At 34.6% G+C, this 23,871-nt stretch overlaps 1 protein-coding gene across 9 annotated transcripts in view; it reads right to left on the bottom strand.

The window, feature by feature from the left end:
* RANBP17 (RAN binding protein 17) overlaps window positions 1-23,871 on the bottom strand; it is a 319,843-nt gene that overhangs the window by 241,014 nt on the left and 54,958 nt on the right. For all 9 annotated transcript variants that reach the window (XM_044388576.3, XM_044388577.3, XM_026510957.4 and 6 more), the window contains 2 exons: window positions 17,843-17,948; window positions 7,160-7,295 (listed from right to left, as the gene is read on the bottom strand). In XM_044388576.3, the coding sequence (XP_044244511.2) occupies window positions 7,160-7,295; window positions 17,843-17,948 (242 nt within the window). The remainder of the gene's footprint in view (window positions 1-7,159; window positions 7,296-17,842; window positions 17,949-23,871) is intronic.

Here is a 23,871-nt window from a genome sequence, read left to right as displayed (position 1 = left end):
TTAATGGCTGCTGTCTATGTGATACATCTTTTGCCATCCTGTTACTTTCAACCTATTTGTACCCTTGAATTTAAAAGGTGTGTTCTATAGATAGATAGCAGGTGCAATGTGATTTTTTAAAAAATCCAATCTAATAATCTCTGCTATTGGTAGGGTTGTATAATCCTGTCTAAGTTTAATGTTATTATGGATATTGTTAGGTCTATGTCCCTCATTTTTGTCATTTACTTCCTCTAGCCTTCCAGTGCTTTTACATTAAATGAATATTTTCTAGTGTAACATTTTAATAACTTTAATTTTAATAATATTTTTTACAATATATTTTTTAGTTACTTTCTGGGTAGTTTCCCTTGGACTTACCGTATACATCTTATCAGAATCTACCTCAGATTTATACTAACTTAATTCCAAAAGATAAAGAAATGTTATTTCTACATAGCTCTATTCCTTTTTCTCCCTTTTTGTAATATTATTGTTTTTATATGATAAATATATTACATCTTTATATATTAAAAATACAACAATAAACCATGATATTTATTTCTTCATTTAATTTTACATCTTTTAATGAAGTTGAGAGAAAGACAGCAAAAACATATGTCTAAAGTGTTTGTTATATCAACTTTCTTATTCCATTTCTGGTTCTTTTTTATTGGTTCTTGTGGGTTTGAGTTGCCATCTTGTGTCATTTCTTTAGCCCCCAATTTTGTTCTCACTTATTTTCTTTATGCTGTTATTGGCAAATATATCACATATTACATGTTATATGCCACCAATATAAAATATGTAATTGCCTTATTCAACTGCTTTTTGCATCAGTTAAGAGAAAAAGTACTATATTTTAGAATTGCTTAATTACCTTCACTGACCATAATAAGGAGCTTATTTTATCCATAATGAGTTGTTTTTTCATGTGGATTTATCTGAGGTCACTTGCTTTCAGCCTAAAGTACTTCTGTTAGTATTTCTTAGAAGGCAGCTTTGAAAGCAATGAATTCTCTGTTTTTGTTTGCCTGGTAATGTCTTTAATTTTCCAAGACAGTTTTTCTGGGTATGGAATTCTTGGTTACCGGTTCAGCACTTTGACCATGTCATCCAACTATCTTCTGACTTCAACGGTTTCTAAAGACTAATCAGCTATTAATCTTATTGGTGTCCCCTTGCATGTAATGAGTTTTCTTTTTCTTTATTTTTTTTTTAAGTTTTTATTCAACACTTCCATACATCACCCAGTGCTCATCGAAAGTGTACTCTTTAATCCCCACCACCTATTTAACCCATTCCCCCCCACCTCCCTTCTGGTAACTGTGATGAATATTTTTTCTCTTGCTGCTATCAACATTTTCTCTTGTCTTTCAGTATTTTTACTATGATGTGTTTTTAATATGGACCTTTGTTGTACTTCTTTGATATGCAATGTTTTTCATCAAATGTGGTAAGTTTTAAGCCATCATTGCTTTATTTATCTATTTTTTAAAGATTTATGTATTTGAGAGAAAGAATGCATGCAAGGGAGTGGGGTAGGGGCAGAGGGAAAGGAAAGAGAGAATCTCAAGCAGATTCCCGGCTGAGCATGAAGCCCATCTCAGGGCTTGATCTCAGGACTCAGAGATCACTACCTGCGCTGAAGGCAGACACTCAAGACGCTATCCTCAAGTTCGTTAATTCTTTTTTCTGTCAGTTTAAATATACTGTTGAGGCCTTCTAGTGAACTTTTCATTTTTAATTACTGTACTGTTCAACTACAGAATTTCTATTTTTTCTATTTTTAATAATTTCTATCTCTATTGAAACTCTCTATTTGATGACACATTGTTATTGTACCTTACTTTACTTAACAAATCTTAACAATATTGAGTCTTCCAATTCATATATATATATATATATATATATATATATATATATATATATATATATATTTAGGCCTCATTTCATTTCTTTCAACAATGTTTTAGAGTTTTCACCTGGTCCAAGAATATATGTATTTTCAACTTTTCAAAATATTGCTAAACTATTTTCCAAAAACATTTTACTGGTTTGGATTCCACCAGGAGTGTTTAGGAGTGTTTCCTATTTTACTTCCTCACAAATACATGCTTTCATCAGACTTTTTAATTGTCTCCAAGTAATAGGTAATGATACAGTATCTCACTACAGTTTTAATTTGGATTTCCCTAAGTCCATGAAAGGATGAACTGTTTTTCATACTGATTAGAAACTATGATTTCCTCTTTTGTAAACAGTTTGTTCATATCTTTGGTCCACTTTTCTACTGGGCTGTTTTTATCTTATTGATTCATAGAATTTGATATATAATTGGATATTGATTCTCTTTAAGTTACATTTAAGTCTTATCCTATCTCTAGCTTGTCTTTCTATTTTGTTTACTGTGTGTTTTGAGCTGCAGAACATTTTATTTTTAATATGGGTAGAATTAACCTTTGCATTTACAGATTGGGCTTCTTATGTCTTAAAAAAATCCTTCTTATCCCTAAATCATAATCTCTTGCTTTTCACACTAAGAGTTCACTAACTTAGATTTGATTTTTTATATGCTGTGAAGTAATAATCCAAATTTTTACATAGGTATAGCCAAAAGTCCAGCATCCTTTATGTAACAGTCTGCCTTTTCCTTATTTACATACCATTTCAATGTATAATTGGGGGTAAATTTTATTTTTTATTTGCCCATTTTCCTCTTTAATTAAGAATTTAGTGGAGAGATGGACCATCCTATTTGCCATTGTATCCCTGGTCTTAATATGCATAGTTACTTTTTAATATTCACTGGATAATAAGTAGGAATAGGCAAGAGGGAAAGAAGCGTAGCACACACAAAACATGTCATAGAGTAGAATGCACGGTCAAAAGAAAAAGTTGCAAAAGTAGGAAAAACCTGACCATAATAATTTATACATAATATTTTATATTTTATACATAATGAGAAACCAATAAGAATTTCAAGCAGAGAAATTCTGCAAATTTTAAAGCCTGACAAAAGCAAGTATTAAGACAACATACAGCAACAGATACTGTGCTGGGAGAGGGAGAATGAACTATTCAAACACTGAGGAGGGCAACTTGGTAATATCTTGTAATGCTGAAGATATGTAGTCTACAAACCAGCAATTCCACCCCCAGTATTTACCTTCAAGACACTCATACATGTGCATGAGAAAAAAGGTCTTAGAATGTTTACTGCAGTATTTTCTATCATCTTTAAAACTGGAAAGTCTAACATATATTAACAGAAAATGAGTATGTAACGGCACAGTAATATAATGTAATACCATTCAATAATTAAAATAAATTAGGACTGTATATATCACCATGGATAAATCCCATAAACAATGCTGATCAAAAACAGCAAGTTTCTGCACACTAATTTTCTATAAAGTTAACAGTGCTATGTTATAGGAATAGAACAAAATCATGCATGAAAATAACACTAAATTTAGGATAATGGTTACTTTGGGGGCAAGAAGTAAGAACAGAATCGGAGCAACAACAGGCAATTAATGTTTCATTTAAAAATATACAGATCTGAAGCAAATATAGCAAAGCATTCAGATCTGACAAAGCTGGGTGGTTGGGTGTATAAGTGTTCATTACATTACTCTCTCTGGTTTTCTACTGAAGGAAAGATTCCTTTGGTGGCGGTATGGAAAATGGACTGGGTGAGGAAAAGGCAAAAAAGGAAACAAAGAGGTCAGAAGACTTTTGAAGTCCAGTGAGAAATGACAAGCAGTACCAATGAGGATAAAAACTGAGGGCCTGAGAAAAGAGTGAAACTGAGAGATACTAAGAAAATAAAATCAGCAAGATTAGGTGACAGATCAGATATAAGAAGAACAAAGTGGAAATTTTGAGTTCACAGGCATTCTTCCTCAAAATTGGAAAATATGTGGAACGGGTTTCAGGAAATGAAGACCTACTGAGACTGAAGGGCCTAGTCAATATTGCAGTGAAAGATCCAACAGGAGGCAATACAGCTAAGTGATTAGCATCACAGGCTCTGTTAACAGGTGTCCTGTGTTCAAATCTAGATTCAACCACTTAAACACATTAATTAACCATTCCAAACCTCAGTTTCCTAACCTGTTAAAAGGGGTGTTAATAAAAACAACTATTCCCACAGGTCTCTGTGAGAGGAAGTTAGATGCCTGTCAAGTGCTATGTGAAATCTTTGATACAGACTATTTCTTCAATAAATGCTTACAGCTACCACTTATGACTCTTCTTTCTCATTTATAGCACATACTTCTATACATCACTTCCTCAATGATTCCACCTGGGTTCCTGAAGCACTTATTATGCATATGTACAAATTTCAAGATGCTTAGCAGTATACTTTATTTAAACTTGTCAAATAATTTCACTAAAGTCAGCATCATTTTCCAATTCAAGAACATACCCTGTATCACGTGAATGTATTACACATGAGATCTAGACCCAAATCCTATGGAATTCTACTAAATACATACATTCAATCATTATCTAGTAGAAAGCATATGAGCAATATGCCAGCAGGTGATAATAAAAAAGGCGGAGACAGCCCTAACCCAAATTATAGTCAATATATGTTTTGCTAACAATTACAATACAGTGTAATAATGCTAAAATAGGGTGCTAGAGAACACAGAGAAAAAGGAACCCTCCCAGAATTTAAGAAGCCCATCCTAAAGGATGGGGTATCTGATGTGAAAGATAAAGTAGGAGTCGGCAGAGTAAGGCAGGAAGGTGGTAGTTTGATTTAAAAGAAATCATGTTCTAGGCAGAGAAAACATTTTGTCCAAAGGCCCAGAATTGACAGAGAACACAAACTGTTAAAGGAGCTGAAAAAAGTTTAGTACACATAAAGTACGCAGCACAAGTATGGAGGACTGAAAGCATGAAACTGATGACATACATAGAAAAAACACTGGGAAGAACTTTGTAAGTCATGCTCTCTATGATTCAATTACAAGAGATAATGCTTAAGAGTGTTTAGTACAGTTCCTGATAAAAAATAAGTGCACACTAAATATTTTTTGCCTACTAGTATCTAACACTCTCCCCTTTTTTTGCCACAATTTGGAATGTGACAATATACTCACCAAAAAAAATATTTTCCATCGGGTCTTCCTTGGTTGGTTGCCAGAAAACTAGTGTGTAGAGAACTTATAAATGTCTTAGACGGTCTGTTTCATTTGTAAAATGGAAACCATAATATCAACTTTGAAAAAGCAAAACAAAATAATATCAACTTTGCAGGATTACTGGAAGGACTAGACGGAGTATAAATAGTTCCTAGAGGAATGCCAGGGCACATATCAAGGACCCCCCCAAAAACCTCCTCGAGGCTCTTATAAAGGCAGATTGGCAGACAAGCCAGACAAAGGGAAAGCAGAAAACTCTGGCTTCCCTTTAGGACTGTGCAGCGGGAATGCCTTAGAAGTAAAATCACTGTAGGACTAAACACTCTTTGAAAAAACAGCATAAGATGCATACACCAAAAATGTCAAATTATAATGAAAGAATCAACACCAGTCTGATGATATGTTCATTTTTTCCTAATATCTGAGCTCTTTCAAAAAAGAAAAACTGACCGTCCATTATTCACTTTTTTTCACAATTACCTTGTATTAAAAGTTATATAAATAAGTCTTGTCTTTTTCTGTGACCTGTTTCTTGATATCTAAATCTCTCATATATTTTTTCTTTTTTTTTAATACAACAAACAAAAATTTTGGAAAAAAAATTCCTAAATCCCATTGCTGTAAACAACCAGTGTCATTCTACATATTTCTTTCCAAGTATTTCAAATACAATTAATATAAAGGCTTTTCTACTCCATGTTGTACTATTCTGATTTAAGACCCAGACCAAACAAATATTGGATTAGTAATGTTTGAAGAGTACTCACTTTTGTGAAAGCAAAATAGCAAACGCTCTGGGTACATTTAAAATAAGACAATTTATCATAATTTGATTTATTCTCAACCTTCGAGTAACACATCTGGGATTTTAAAAGAGGCACCCTGTATAAATTTCATACCATGTAATTTTTGTCTGATTCTAATTTGTCTTACTATCAAACTAAAACATTTTATTTCTAGTTACTCTTTTTTTCTCCCTAATGGTCTTGTTCAATGGCAGATAAATTCTAAGAAAATTTTATTGAAATGGCAATAAAATATCACAATATATTTGACAAAGGAGCATCAAGCTATGTCACTTTCTTAAAAAGCAAAGAAAATAAACGTGAAATAAACTCAAGGATGATATTAACAAAATCAAACAAAAATTTTTCCCACTATTATATGACTATTACAAACAGAAAACCATAAATGTATTGAAGGTTATGCTAAATTTCCCATGGGAAAAAAGCTCAGTTCAATATAAAAAGCTTATTCTAAATATTTCAAGTAAGAAATCCTTCAATGTTACTAATAGAAGCTATGAATCCAAAGGAGATAAGACCATCCTTAGGACTTCTTACAGAGAAGGCTTGGAAAGAGCTATATTTCAGAAGAAGAAGAAAACCTCATAGATCTTACTCAGTGTCACAAGTACACTAAATATCCAGTTAGGGTTCACATAAACGCCCTCAATAATCCTTCATTATGCCCTAAGATCAATTCATCCAAATTTGCTAATGCTAAAGTCTCAATCATCATACGATGAGTTTCCTCTACATTAAGGTGATTTAACTGTGGCCTCTCAAAGACATGTCTAGCTCTCCTGGTCCTCATTAGTTATCATGTAGAAATGCTGAGCAATGGGCAAAGAATATACTGGAAACCACATAAATAGGTGCCCCCCAAATCCCAGAACTACTAAAAGAGTAAATCTTTTGTTTTAAACCTTGAAATAAATATAATAAGGCAAAATCTACTGAAGTGTTCAAAATACTCTTAATTATTTAATGACTAGCCACATAAAAAATATTCACTAACTCTGCCAATCAATCTTCAAAGAAAATGGTAAATCTAGGTGTAAAACAAGCAAATTATCTCACATCGCCTTCAATACCAATTAATCAATCGATTTCAATTGATCAATTAAATTTCTTAGGTAGAAATCTCCTAAATACATCATTCAGCTTAAAGCTGTTATATGTGAACATCTTTCTTCACTTTCAGTAACATTTAAAAAAAAATCTCTAGTAAAAACCTACCTTTGAGGTTCTTTGAAGTTGATCGCCAACATACGTTTTACGAAACTGATCCAAGAACCACAGAATTGCAAGCTCTATTTTCTCATTAGAACACTGAGGCAATCCGGTATCCATTAAAGATATAAGCTGAAAAACTCTTTTCAGGAAGGAGAAAAAAAAGCTTCAGTAAAAATTCTTGGAGAAACAACATTAAAACATTTATCATCAATGTCATGTAACATATAATCACTGTAAAAAGTTGAAAAATATAAAAGCTTATAAAGAAAATATTTTAAAAACCATCCGAAATCCTACTACTAAGAGATACTACAACTTGGTCTAATGCCTTCTAGTCTTTTTCCTAAGACATACACATACATATACATACATAGAAACCTACAAGGACACACTTACTATTTCACTAAAAATTTATTTTTAAATGCATACATCATATACACATATATTATGCATATGTATAAGTAAATCCCTATAATTATATATAATATATACATATATAAACTAATATTTATATCTATATAAAATTTTAGTAAAAGAAAAATGATAGTGAATGTGTAGTTTTGTATTTTACCTTTTCATTAAACCTTATGTGTTTATATAATTATATATTTGGGGGTCACATCATTCAAAATATTAAAAAAAGAGGTACACCAGTCAAGTTATCATTTTTTTCAATGAATAATAAAAATTTTACCTGGAATAATTTACAAGATGATTTTAATAAAATCAAGTCTTTTTAATGTAAGTACACAACTATTATTACCAGATAATCATAGATGAACTGAAGGTTAAGTCAAATTTCCTAGAGAAAAAATTTAATTCAATATAATGAAAAGCTTAGTCCAGAGTTTTCAAAGAGAAATCCTTGTATTACCTATCTATTTTCATTAAAAATTTCCAGCAGATGGCTGCCAAGTGCCTGATGTTAACAAAATCACCTTATTATAATCATCTTTTTAAGAGCCAAGAGGTAGAGGTTGTTGAGGACCAGCAGCTTTTTCTCCTTTTTCTAACTGCACAAAGGCAGCTACGTCTAGCCCTGATCTGCACGCTTCCTTCCATGCATGCACACAGGAACATATACACATACTGTTAATAGTTTATATGTCCTTCCAGAGATTTTTTTTTAAATGTATATAGAGGCAAATCGACTATATATTCTCCTCCCAACTCCATTAAACATATGGAACATACTATACATACTGTTCCAAACCTAGCTTTTTCCATTTAACTATTTTACAGATCTTTTCATGTCATCCATCAAGAGCTTCCTCATTTTCTCTTGCAGCTACTTAACATTTTATTATATGAATATACCATAATAATTTCAAACATTCTCCTACACATAGGCACTGTTTATATTTTTTCACTATTGCAAAAATGCTGCAATTAACCAACTTGTACAACTGCAAAAATGCTGCAATTAACCAACTTGTACACATCATTTCATGCATGTATATTATAACATACACTTCTAAAAGTAAAACCACTAGTTTAAAAAACATAAATTTCTATAATGTTGATAGTTATTAATAAACTGCACTCCATAGAAATTGAAACAATTTATATTCCTATCATCAGTGTAGGAGTGTCAACATACACTCATAATTCAGATGATATGAAACTCTAAAACTCATTGAAATCTGAAAAATAACATCTCAGTACAGTTTTATTTTGTATTTCTCTCATGTCCATGAGGTTAAAATTTTTCCAAAGTTTTTAACCCATATATATTTGTCCATATCCTTTGCCAATTCTTTCTACTGGGCCGTCTTTTTATTGTTGATTTCTACAAATTCTTTATATATTAGAAAACTGAGTCTTTTGCCTTTGACTTAGCTGTAAATATCTTTCCTCACTTTTCACGTCTCTTGACTTTGATTATGGTGTTTTTTTAATGCCATTGAGAAGTTTTTGTTATACAAAATTTTCATTAATTTTTTTAAGATTGATTTATTTCTTAGAGAATGCGGGAGCACATGAGTTGGGGGTGGTGCAGAGGGAGAGAATCTTCAAGCAGACTCCCTGCTAAATGCAGAATCAGACTCTGGGTTTGATCCCACCACCCAAGAGTCCGACGCTTAACTGACTGAGCCACCCAGGCACCCCTTTCATCAATTTTTAAAATGGATTTTGTGTAATAACGAAGTGTTACCTAAATCTAAGGTTTCTTTCCTTTCTTTTTCTTTTTTTCTTTCTTTCTTTCTTTCTTTCTTTCTTTCTTTCTTTCTTTCTTTCTTTCTTTCTTTTCCACATTTACCTCTCTGATACATTTGAACTTATCTTGAACACATTTTGTGAGATATGGATCAACATTTTTTCCCCATTTTTCCCATTTTAGCCAGGTGCTTCAACACCATTTCTTTCTTGTATAGTCTATCTTTTGCTCACCATTTCAACTATATCCCTTATCATATACACTAGGTTCATTTACGCATTCAGATTACTTTGTCGGACCTTGTACTCTATTCCAGCGATCAGTCTCAATAAATATATCTTGATCAATTTTTTTTCATATTATTTAAAACTTTTCCAAAACATTATTTTTAACATATGTAAAATATTAAAGACTATCTCAAAATTTAAGCATCTCATTTTGAATGTAAATTTCTATTTCAGGGAAATATAACTACTGCCCTCTTCCCTACTTCCAAAGAATTCTACAGAGTGTCTAAGTTATAGCGTATGAACTTCTTTTAAAAAGCTGGGACTTGTGGGGCGCCCAAGGGTGCTGAGTAGTTAGGTGTCTGACTCTTGGTTTTGGCTCAGGTCATGATCTTGGGGTTCTGGGATTGAGCCCTGAGTCAGGCTCTGCACTCAGAGGGAAATCTGCTTGTCCCTCTCCCTCCCCCTCTGCTCCTCCTTGCACTCTCTCTCAAATAAATAACAATCTTTCAGAAATAATGAAAAAAAAAAAAAGAAAAAAGAGTTGGTACTTGTTGCCAAAGTGTTATGAAATAATATGTTGAAAACCATTTTATAGTTATTATTTCCTATATTTATATTATTTAAAAGTAACCTTCATTTACCAAATATCTTTAATACCATTAAAATTTATGAAGGGAAATTTACTGAAGAACAAATTTAAGAATTAGATTACTGTAGCCAGGTTGCTGGGGTTTTTTTTTCCCCTAAGAAGATGTGTTTATTCTGTAATTTTGAGAGGAGTAACAAAGCTGACTTTTAGTCTGGGTATTTCTGAGTTAGCAGATTGTTGGAGTAATTTTTAGTTAAATAAATAGATATATGCATCAAACTATGTCTAGATCCAGGTGATTTTTCACGTGACTTAAACAGGCATATCTTTTTTTTGAATTCTTTACTTAGTGGGACCTCCCTTTTCCTACTCTAGCTCTTTGTTAATTCTATGTACTTATTCCTTTACTTTTATGTCCTTTTTATCGTATACATTCCAAAATCCTAGGAAGATGTGAAACCAGAAGACAGTTTGTTGGGATGCCTTTACAACTCAAGTTAAGCTGGTGATTTACATTTGCCTAAGAGGAAATGGCATCCCAGCAGGAAAGCAGGAAAGAGTTCCCAGCAGGGTACAGGATCCATTTGTCAAAGAAGTTTTGGTAGTTGTACAAGAAGTTCAGCTGCAACAGCCTCACATCCAAGTAACCATGGCTTAAACGATATGGATATTTATTTCTCTCTCATGCAAAAACCCAACACAGTGCTCCAGGACTAGCTAGTGCTCCACAGTGTATCAGAGACTCAGGTGCCTTTCATCTTGTTGTTACACTTGTCTCCATTCTCACAATCACTTTCTGGTCGATGATGGCTACCTAAGCTCCAGCCTGTACATCCACATGTCTTGCACATAGCACATCTGCTTACATAGATCTGCCTAGAACATAATCACATTGCCATGCCTAGCTGCAAGAGAGTCTAGCAAATCTCGTGTTTATTCAGGTGGCCACATGACTCGCAAAAGAATCAGATATTCTCCTACTTCAGAAGAAGGGAGGAAGAGACACTGTATAGCTAGAGTCTCTGCCAGTGTGGCCACCGTGAAAAGTACTTAAGACCAAAGCTTGTATTGTATATATAATACTCACTTTCAGTTTTAATTTATTGTCCTACATTTATTTTTTTCTTTATGTTAAATTATTTTTGGTAAAGAGCATGGAGGGAATAAAAAGACAAATATAACATTAAATAATTTTGGTCCAAGTATAAGCACACCGCTTCAAATTCAAAGAAATGAATTTTGGATAGTCAGTTGTTTGTATTTCCCTACCTATCCAAATAAATAAGTCAGTCAACAAATATTTGAGGGCCTACTATACAGCAGGTGTGCGTTAGAAGTTCAGAATATACCAGTGAACAAGACATAGACATTCCCAGTCTTCCAGATATCTATAGCCTATACAGGGAAAGACATAATACAAGCAATTAAAATAAAGAACCACAAGTGCTGTAATAAACAATACAAAGAAATCAGTGAAGATTCATAATATTCTAGGATGGAATAGGGCAAAGAAAGAGCGTGTTGAGAGAAAGGAGAAAGCCTGTTTAGCTAACTAGAGAGGGGAAAAAAAGGATGGCACATTTAAGAGCTGAAAAAAGTTAAATAAGGCTAAAAGCAATCAGTGGCAGGAGATGAGGCTAATGAGACAGGCAGGAGCCAGATCATGAAGAACTGATGAGCCACGTTGGTTTTAATCCCAATAGCAATGGAAAGCACTGCAGAGTTTGAGCAAAGCACTGACATAATCAGATCTGTACTTCAGAAAGCCAGAGAGGAAGCAAGGTATCCATTTAAAACTGTAGCATGAACCCAGATGAAAGATGATAGGAGCTAAAATGGCAGGGGAGATAGAAACAACTGGACTAACTGGCCTAACCAGAAGGCAGAACTGATAGGATTTGAAGATGAAGACTACGTGGATGTTGGTGAGAGGAAAAAGGAAAAGTTAAGGATAACTCCTGGGATGCAGGCTTAGACAACTGAGTGGATGGTACTGAGACATGTGAAGAGAGGGCTGGGAGGGGAGGGAAGAGAGTTTAATTTCAGTCACTGAACTGAAGACACATGTGGCGCAGAACATGCAAGTGAAACAGTTCAACATGTACTTGGAAGTCAGAAGACAAGAATTACTAGAACAACAGAGAATCGCTGAGCAATGCTGAGGGCTCAGCTGAGGTAAAAAATGATATCTTAATTGACAAATGGTACCTATATATGGAGGTGTAAAATTTCTTTTATTATCACTCAACAAATTAGAAAAAAACTCTGAATTCCTTCAAGGTTAAGGTTTTGCCAGGCAGATGAGATAAAAATACAGCAGTGAACAAAGCAGATAAAGCTTATTCCTTCCCTTACTGTAGTGGAATGAACAAATAAACATCAAGAGGTAATAAGTACTATGAAAAAATAAACTAGGATAAGAATGTTATTTTGGATTGGGAAGTCAGAGCAGGAAGAGACAGCCGTGTACAGACCTGACTGCAGTGAAGGAGTACTGTATAAACATCTAGAAGGAAGCATTCCAAGCAGAAGAGAAGTGCAAAGGCCCTAGAGTGAGAACATACTGGTAACACTCAAAGAACAGCAAGGAGGCCAGTTTGGTTGAGCTGACTGAGAAAGGGTAAGAAACGAAGTCAGAAAGGTAGCAGAGGAAGCTCTGAGCCATGACAAGGACCCTGGAATTTGTCCCGTGTGTGACAGGAAACCCCTGGAAGCTTAATGAACAGAGATGAGCAGAGTAACATGATCTCATGGGAAAGAAGGTGAAGTCATCCATAGGATAGCAGAGTTTGGGGGAGAGAACAAAACTCTGAGCTAGCTGTCAAAGGTTTCAGTGAATGATGAGGGATGATGGGGAGATGAACAGGTCAGAGAAAGAAGGAGAGACGGAGGGTGGCGTAACCAAGAGAAATAAGCCTGAAAGAAGCAGCCAATCTACTAGCACGAGCAAACTGAGAGGTTACAGGATGAATAAAACAAAATCTCTGGGTAAACTCTCGAGAGGTTTACATTCTGATAATGATGAATGAAACTGAAATGACTACAAAATTACCTTTATTTAATTAGAATTGCATGGCCTAAGCACAAATAAATTTATTTGCTAAGTTAAAGCATATTTAAATATATTAAAGTAGCATGTTTTAATTAAAATGATCACAATATTGGGAGCTTTTATGAATATTAACCTTTTCCCGATCAAATAGCATATAGGTTTTTGGCAGAAGCTTCACGATCTTCCAATCTGGTAGTTCTCCCAGGAGTTAGAAAGGTATCATATAACAACACATAGAAGGCAACAGTGTTATGGTTCCGGTTACTTGGAACGTCTTCATATGAAATTGATATTTTAAAATTCTACATAAAACATCATTCTTATTCAATTTAAAATCTCAATATTTCAAAACACATATTCATGTTTTTTCTATGCCTCACTTTGAATCTGCTTAGTCCTGTTTACATCCCCACCAACCTCACCACTACCTCTCACCCCACCCCTGGCCTCAACTACTTGCCTTGTAGCTCCAGTAAAAATTCACACAGTTCCTGCAGTTGTAAATCCTCACCTAGGGCAGAAGAGAGGCCTCTGGCAGCTCCAGCCCCTACCTCCCAACTCAGCAGGACCAACAAAAGCTCTGGCTTCCCCAATGGCACCTCAAAGAGGCCAGGGAACACAGCTATGAAGTATGAAAAAGTTAAACACCCCAGGAGTAGACTTTAATAAGAAATGGGACACAGAAATAAGTAAACTAATAAGAAACAGGACACAGAAATAAGGAAACAGAAAAATGACTTGCCCGTAGTCCCCCATCCTCCCACCATCATCATGGACTGTTTTCAAACACAGTGGTTCCATGCGGCCTCTGGGGAAAACTCCTGTAACAGTGAGCAACCAGGTGTGTAATGAACCACCTTATACATTTGATCTCTTTATTCATGGTAGTTATGTTCTATAAAGGCATTGTGAAAAGTGAATTAGTGAATACTGAACTACTGCATCCCCAAAGGAGATACAGGGTTGGGTTCCTGAAGAACTCTGATCACAATAATTTCATCAATGAATCAACACATAACTTTGTTTTATGTGTGTTTCTCTTTAAAGACATCTTATTTAATATACTGTTGATTTATTAACATTGAACTCATGGCCAATAGCAGAACAACTTGTGCCTGAATGAGGCTTACCTAACATACATATTTTCTCTGTAAGGTTCTTTACAGCTTTTTTGTTGTGCTTAGGAACACCAGACAGCAAAACCACCAACAAAAAGCACAAAAATGTGAGATATATGGCACAAAATAGACAATGAAAAGGACACTTATTTACAGCATGAGCCTATGAACAAGAAGGCAGAGCATCTATTCAACCCCAGCTGGGAAAGTGGGTATCAGGCAACTCAATTTTTCACCACTAAGCAAATATCCAAAAATGACTGCAGTAGCACCATGAGCATTGATTTTGGGGTTACAAATAAATTTTAGCAAGTATACAAATCCGCAAAAATGGGATCTGTGAATTAGGAGCACCGACTGCATTTGTTTTCTCTTATTCTCTCACTCCTCCTTTTCCTTCATTTTTTCTTTTTCTTTCTTTCTTTTTTTTTTTTTTAAGATTTTATTTATTTATTTGACAGAGAGAGACAGCCAGCGAGAGAGAGAATACAAGCAGGGGGAATGGGAGAGGAATGAAACAGGCTCCCCGGAGAGCAGGGAGTCCAATGTGGGGCTCAACCCCAGAACGCTGGGATCATGCCCTGAGCCGAAGGCAGACACTTAATGACTGAGCCACCCAGGAGCCCCCCTTCATTTTTTTCTTCCTTGAAAATGCACCATTCTCCCCACCCCTCAATAAAGCCTTACACCATAAACTTTACCTAACGCTTGTTTTCTAAGGAATGGCTAAAACACAAATCAAATCTTATTTAATGTTAAATATGTCTGTTGCTTAAAGAAAAAATTAAAATTTTGTACTTGGTAAGTATACCCCTGCTTTTGTTTATTTCCTTAGCAAATATACACCTGCTTTTGTTTATTTCCTGTTATGTATTTCTCAGGAAAATAATGCCAGTGGGTATTTCTCTTCTTGATGATGAAAATCTTAAAAAATCAAACTAACTATAGCAAAAATTATACTTACTTTTCACTTTACTAAATTATGTAATGTTATATTAAAAGATGGCACAGAGGCAAATTATTCACTGTTTAAAATTAACCAAAGCATTCTAAGAATGCCCCCATTCAAATTTTAAAGTTACTTGATATTAGAAATAAATCTTAGGAAAGCTAAAAATATTTGTGCTCCATTCAGACTCGTTTCACTAAAACAAGGGCTAGTTTAAAGGTTAAAAAGAGTATGGAATGAAGAGAAAATTTCTACTCAGAATGGCAACACATTTATTAAATACTCAGGGATGTATTTAAGAATAGTAGGGAAGGAAAATGCCACAACTAGGTCCAATAATTTTAAGGACTTTGGTAGGAAGATAGTGGTGTGTCTTGGGTGGTGGCAAAATTGGGGTGACATACATGTGGTCAAGAAGCAATGGATCGTCAGTTACCCAATACAAGCTTTGTTTATGATCACTGACTAGATTTTTCACTTCATGACCATAGCCTTAGTAAGAAAGAATGAATTATTCCCTTATATTTCTATTCTACATGGAGGAAAACAGACGTCTAAGATCAGTGGAAAAGAATGAAAGGCTTGGAAAAAGACCTAAGAATTTTGTGTAAAGATATAAGCAGCATTTCAAAATCAGTAAAGGGTGGGGTTTGCACCAACTGGTTAACACTATGGAAACTTTGGAAAAAGTATATAAAACAAATGTCAAATGCATTAAAAATTAAATATAAAAAGCTGAAACCATAAAAGAACTAGGAGAAAATCTAGGTGAATGTTTTTATTATCTGGGTGTGGAACAACCTTTCTAAGTCTGCACAAAGGGGAAAATATGAAGGGAAAAATTCATAGATCTCAATATAAAAATATTTAAATCCATTAAAAGAGGAATTTCTAAAACAAAAAACATGTAGAAAACATTTTCAAAATGAATACTAAATATTAAGATCTTTGATATACACTGAGTTCTTATAAATAAATTAGTAAAGATAATCACAAAAGAAGCTAAATGATACAATCTATATATATTTAAAAACCACAAAGAGAAAATACAATTGGGAAAAATAGGAATGGAGAAGAATGTTTGACAACACTTTAACCAAAGCAACAGAAATTAAAACAAAACATTTGTTATGTATAAACTGGCAAAGATAAGAATCCTATTATCTAGTGTTCAACTACAGAAAAAATGGTAGTCTCAGAGCCTTTGAGTTCAGAGAATAAACTAGTACAACTCTTCCAGAAGGTCATTTGGTAATAAGTACTGAAACTCTTTAAAATGCTGCAGACCATTCAACCAGCTATTCAGCCTTTAGGAATGAACTCTCATGAAATTATTTTGACCTACATAAAGATATAACTAAAAGAACATTCACCTCAAAGCAGTTTACAATATAGAAAAATTGAGAAACAACCTAAAATTCCAAAAACTGCGGTACGTTTAAATTATGGTACAGCTTAGAATATTTAATGTCTAAGTAAAATGTTTACAATATTATGCTTGCTTTTTTTAAAAGAAGTGTTTGTGGGGGTGGGGGAGGGGAAGGGGCTGTTTGGTAATACAGTGCTTACTATTTGCCAGGCATTGTTCTAAACATCTTAAAAATATTAACTCATTTAATCTTATAATAGCCCAAAATGAATTAGGTATTATTATCTCCATTTTAGTTTACAAAACAGTATTATAGTATAATTTTTGCTCAAAAAATGTTGAAAAAGACACATATAATGTACATATATCCTCAAGCACTAATTAAAAAGACTCAAAGGTATTCAGCAAAATGACAGAAATAGTTACCTCCAAATTAATATATGACTTTTTATTTGAAATAGTTAAGTATTCAATAAAAAAATATATTACTTTGTTAAAAAGAAAAATATTATTTAAAAAATAAATTAAAATATATGAAAACCAACTCACGTGTTTTCCTCAGTGTTAAGGAAGTAATTCATTGCTTCTTATTAAGACTATGGTCATAAGGTGAAAAATCTAGTCAACAATCATAAACAAAGCTTGTATTGGGTAACTGACTATCCATTGCTTTTTTTTATTTATTTATTTATTTATTTATTTATTTATTTGACAGAGATAGAGACAGCCAGCGAGAGAGGGAACACAAGCAGGGGAAGTGGGAGAGGAAGAAGCAGGCTCCTAGCGGAGGAGCCTGATGTGGGGCTCGATCCCGTAACGCCGGGATCACGCCCTGAGCCGAAGGCAGACGCTTAACCGCTGTGCCACCCAGGCGCCCCTATCCATTGCTTTTTGACCACATGTATGTCACCCCAATTTTGCCACCACCCAAGACACAGCAATTTTGCCTGCTTTATCAGGTCCTAAGAAATAAAAAGCAAACTAAATCTTCATCACACCATTTGAATACAAGTTTAAAATATATTTGACTATAACACTTACTAGAGATTTGACTTCCACAAATCAGTTAACCTCTATACCTTGGTTTTCTCACCAATAAAAAGAAAATAATACCTTCCTCAAAAGACCAGGTACGAAATGTTTTAACTCATAATATCAATTCAATAACTAAATTTCTTGACTACCTAGTAAATTTCTGTAAATTTTATGGCCATTACTTACCGGCAGGATAATTCCCCATCCATAGCATCGTGTTCATCTGTACTGGTGTATGTTAACCTTCCTCCAACAACTGTCCCAACTAAGTATACCAGCCATGCAAGACGTCCTAATATAGAACAAGACAGAAAAATGTTTAGAGTAGTGACAGAAACAATGCTTATTTTGCAGAGAATTCTAAAACTGGCGAAATGATCTATTCTTCCAAACAAGTGATAAACTACTGTGAACTCAGTCCCTGACAGAGAGCGGAGAGTGGGTTTTAAGTTTAGCAAGGCGGTATAACAGTAAAAATGGCAGACTTTAGAGGCAGAAAAAACTATGTTCAAATCCTAGCTCCAACAATTTACTAGGTGACCTTGCCTAAGTTACTAACCTCTTTACATCTTAGGGTTTACATTTGAAAAATGGAGAAAATAAAATCTACTCTGGAGACTTATGATTAAAATTAAATTTGGTAACAAAACACCACAAGTAATGTCTAGATCCAGGGCTGTTAGTAAGTACTAATATGATCCAATGAGCAGCATCTTTTCTGAATGGTCAATGTCATGTTTAATTCCACTCTGATCATTTTTAATATTATTTCTGCTTGAACCATAATAGATGGTAATAAATTTATCGCCTTTGTATTTTTATGCCTAACTTTTTAAAATCCGAGACTTTCATTGTTCAAATCACATAGTTTGACGACCAAATCAACTTCTCGGACAGTATTAGCAAGGGATTAAGTAACTTTACAACAGTGGCACATGTGGAATCTACAATTTTTTGCAAATCTTATTTTGGGGCAGCCAAAATTGAGTGGTTCAGAAATGGAGTTATTTATTGAATGATTTTTGTTTAAGCATATTATTTTACATCTCTAGATTCATTGATCTAAGTATCAGATTCTGCAAAATTTTTAAGATCTTTATGAATAATTAACAACATACCAATTATCTTGCTAAAAAGAAATTTTGTGCTATTCTTAGGGACTGATTTTTCAAAGATGACCAGGCTATTTCATAGTATCAAAATCAATAGCATTTCTGTATTGAGAAACCTTCCCAAGTGAACTAAAGTATTTTTCACAAGGTATTGATTGGAACAGTCATAAAAGAGGCTGTCTGTGCTTCTTGGAAGACTTAAGAAGGATAAATACCTACAGAAAAAGAGCACATTCTTTCTATATTCCTGTGAATACTAGCAATCATTACAACTTAACTCCCTCTGACTTCTGGAGAGACATTAGCCTATTGAGGTGACAAACTTCCCGTAAGTTAGAAATACAACTTGGCAAGTACCCACATCCCCTATTCTATCAGAAAACAAATGAATAAATCAGAACAGACCAATTATGCAGCCTTGGACATTAACAAGGTGAAATAGATTGAACAGGAGAACAAAAACACTAATTTGATCAAGTAAGTCATAAAACAGACTCAAGCTTCAAGATGTGTATAATTGTAAAAAAAAAAAAAGAAAGAAAGAAAGAAAGAAAGAAAGAAAGAAAGAAAGAAAGAAAGAAAGAAAAAAAAAGTAACAGAACAAAAAGCCCATGTAGGAAACCGGAGGCATTAAGAAAGTTACCTATATATTTCAAAATTGTTTTATGACTAATATAATAGTCTATTAATAACATACACTATCCCCTGATGACCCTACTTCCTCTGTGGGTCCTCTCAAGTGATTTCTTTTCCACACCTCCTGTATCTCAGACTTCCAGCATGGAAGTAGGTGTTCTTTTTTTTTTTTTTTTTAAGATTTTATTTATTTATTTATTTATTTATTTATTTGACAGAGATAGACAAGCAGCGAGAGAGGGAACACAAGCAGGAGGACTGGGAGAGGAAGAAGCAGGCTCCCAGCAGAGGAGCCTGATGTGGGGCTCGATCCTAGAACACCGGGATCGCGCCTGAGCCGAAGGCAGACGCTTAACGACTGAGTCACCCAGGCGCCCCATGGAAGTAGGTGTTCTCGATGTTCCTCATTTCCACTTCCAAAACATACTGCTTCTCCATCATAAAATCACTCAGCTTTACATCTTCTGTCATCAAACTATACTACCAAATCCCTTTCTGGTTGCAATAATCTACTCTCCCTCAGGTTATTTTCCCTTATTTTTTGAAGATGTTTGTTCCAGGCTTGCTGTCACTCTTTCCAATAGTATTTCAATCATAATCAGCAGTAATTTCAATATGTACAAAGATGAATCCCAACTCCAACAATCCTTCATTCCACTGGGAATCTCCAACACATAAACCTAGCACTGTCTTTTTCTAACAACGTTACTGAAATATAATTCACATACCATACAATTTACCCACTTAAAGTATATAACTCAATGTTTTTTTTAATAAATTCACAGGGTTGTACAACCACCACCGTGACCTAATTTTAGAACATTTCAATCTCTCCCAAAAGAAATTCCACTCCATACCTCTTAACCCCACCCCCCAGCCCCAAGCAACTACTAATCTACTTTATGTCTCTTCAGATTTTTCCCATTCTGGACATTTCTTCTGAATAGAATCATTTAACATGTGGTCTTTGTAACTGTCTTCTTTTACTTAGCATAATGTGCTTAAGGATCATCCCTGCTGTAGTTTATATTTGTACTTCATTTTTTATAGCCAAAAAACCATTCTATTGTTTGAATTGATAGTTGCCAGTGGGGAGGAGGATGGGGAGGATAGGCAAAACGGGTGAAGGAGAGGGGGAAATACGAGTTTCCAGTTATGGAATGAGTAAGTCATGGGAATAAAAGGCACAGTATAGGGATTATAGTCAATGAACTACAATAGCATTGTATGATGACAGATGGTAACTACACTTGTGGTAAGGATACCATAGGTATAGAGAAGTTGAATTACTACGCTGTATACCTGAAACTAATGGAACACTGTGTGTCAACTATATTAAAAAGAAATTCCATTGTTGGACATAACACATTTTATTTATCTATTCATCAGCTGATGGGCATTTGGGTTGTTTCTACATATTGGTGTTAAAAATAACGCTGCTACTTACAGAAACAGCCCAAGTGTCTACTAACTGATGAATGAATAAGAAGACATGGTGTGTGTGTGTGTGTGTATGTGTATATATATATATATATATATATATATATGGTGGAATATTACTTAGCTATAAAAAGAATGAAATCTTGCCATTTGCAATGACATGGATGGAGCTAGAAGAGCATTATGCTAAGTGAAATAAGTCAGTCACACAAATACCATGATTTCACTCATATGTGGAATTTAAGAAACAAAACAAATGAGCAAAGGGGGGGGAAAGAGAGGCAAACCAAGAAACAGACTCTTAAGTATAGAGAACAAACTGATGGTTACCAGAGGGGTGGTGGGTGGGGGGAGGAGTTAAAATAGGTGATGGGGATTAAGGAGCGCACTTGTGATGAGCACTGGGTGCTGTATGGGGAGGTGTTCAATCACTATATTGTACACCTAAAATTAATATTATACTGTATGTTAACTAACTGGAATTTAAATAAAAACTTAAAATAATACTGCTATGAATATTTGTGCAGTTTTTATGTGGATATGTTTTAATTTCTCTTGGAAATACCTAGAATTGGAATTACTGAGTCATATGATGCCTAGATTTTTAACATTTTTGAGGAAGGGCCAAACTGCTTTCCAAAGCAGCTGTACCGCTTTACATTCCCACCGGCAATATATGAAGGTCCAAATCCTTGTCAACATTTGTTATTATCTGTCTTTTTTACTATATCTATCCTAGTGAGTGTGAAGTGGTATCTTGTAATTATGACATGTTTTTCCCTGGTGACTAATGGCGTTGACCATTCTCACATATGCTTACTGGCCATTTAATACCTTCTTTGGAGAAATTCTATTCAAATCCTTTGCTCATTTTTAAGATTTATTTATTAGAGAGAGAGAGAGAGAAAGAGAGAGTGCACAAGCAGGGAGGGGGGCAGAGCAGGAGGGAGAAGGAGAGGGAAAGAGAATCTCAAGCAGACCCTGCACTCAGTGCGCAGCCCAACGTGGGCTCAATCCCACAACCCTGAGATCAGGACCTGAACCGAAACCAAGAGTTGGACGCTTAACCAACTGAGCCACCCAGGCACCCCTTCTCCGCTCATTTTTAACTGAGTTGTGTTTATTAGTGAGCTATAAGAGTTCTTTATGTATTGTAGATGCAAGTCCCTTATCAGATATATAATTTGCAAATACTTCCTCCCATTTTCTGGGTTGTATTTTCACTTTCCTGATAGTATCCTTTGAAGTAGTCTAAGATTTTTAACTGATGTAGTCCAAATTTTGAATTTTTCTTTTGTCACTTTAGCTTTTGGTGCATATCTAAGAAACGATTGCCTAACCCAAAGTCATGAAGATCTACTCCTATGTTTTCTTCTGAGTTTCATAGTTTTAACTCTTACATTTAGGTCTATGATTCATCTTGACTTAATTTTTGTGTATGGTGGGAGACAGTGGTTCAACTTCATTCTTTGCATGTGGTATCCAATTGTCTCAGCATTATTTGTCAAAAAGACTATACTTTTGTCATTGTATTGTCTTGCCACTCTTGTCAAAGAGCAACTGATTATAAATTGGAGGATTTCCTGGACTTACTGATCTAATGTCTATCTTCATGCCAATTCCACAGTCTCGATTACTGTTGCTTTTTAATAAATTTTGAAATCAGAAAGTGTGAATCTTTAAACTTCATTCTTTTTCAAGCTTATTTTGCATATTCTGGGTCTCCTGGATTTCCTTATGAATTTCAGGATCAGTGTGCCAATTCCTGCAAAGAAGCCAGCTGGGATTTTAACAGAGATTGTGCAGAACTTGTAGGTCAATCTGGGGAGTACTGCCATCTTACCAATATTAAGTCTTCTGATCCATGACCATAGGTGTCTTTCCACATAGTAGATCTCTAATTTCTTTCAACAATGGTTTATAGTGGTCAGTATATAAGTCTTATGTTTCTTTTTTTAAACTTATACCTAAGTATTTTATTCTTTTTGATGCTATTTTAAGTGAACTGAACTTCATTTTTATTAATTGGCAATATATAAACATACCGTTGATTTTTATTGACTCTGTATCCTGCAACTTTGTTAATCTCTTACTAGTACTAATAGTTTTTTCGGATCTGCCATTTCTTCAGTCTCTTACAAGCTTAATGTCTTCTCTATCCTGCTGAGCTAGCTTCAGTTCTATGCTCAATCCTCAATCGTTATAATCTCTGCCTTGCACACCACTTCAATTCCTCTCTTGCTCTGACATACTCATCTTACACAACCATAATTGTTTAAATCCAATTCCTCACCTAGTCTTTGCCTACACTCAGACAATTTAATTTATAACTGGAGAAAGATACAACCATGCTGACCAGTCTTACTTTGGATTCACCTTTTCAGTAAGGCCTTCCATGGCTATCCTATCAATTCTCAACATGTAGAGTAGGAAGCATGACTACCAGATAACCATCAACAACTCCTTCCCTCCATGTATGCACAAGCCATCAAAAAGTAGAGTCTATTCTTCCAAACCTTTCTAAGTGTGGCCTGGATTGTAAATGCTCTGACCAACAGAATATGGTGGAAGTGATATCATTCCAGTACTGGACTTAGCCTTTAAGAGAACTGGCAGTTTCTTTCAGTCTCTTAGGAAAATGTTCACTCTGGGGAAGCCAATCACCATGTAAGAAGAACACACACCCTGAGACTATCATACTATGGAGGCCCAAGCTAGCAATGCAGAGAAATGCCCACCGAGAGCCCATTCATCGAACATTCCAGTCCAGATACCAGACTTGTGAGTAAATAATTACTCAGGTGACTTCAGCACCAGCTGTCATCTGATTACAATGCCTGAAAGATCCCAAATGAGAATCATCCAGCTGAGACTTATGAATCCCAGAGAACACTGAGAGATAATAAAATGATTGTTATTACTAAGTTTTGGTAAGAGAGAACAAGAACATAATCTGTCAACATTTCATATCCCCCTTTCCTGCTTGTTTTTTAATTTTAGTACTTATCACTTTCAAATATAACATAA

Source organism: Ursus arctos, unplaced genomic scaffold (genome assembly GCF_023065955.2).
Source record: "Ursus arctos isolate Adak ecotype North America unplaced genomic scaffold, UrsArc2.0 scaffold_15, whole genome shotgun sequence".
Classification (NCBI taxonomy): domain Eukaryota; kingdom Metazoa; phylum Chordata; class Mammalia; order Carnivora; family Ursidae; genus Ursus; species Ursus arctos.
This window is presented reverse-complemented; position numbering and strand designations above follow the sequence as displayed.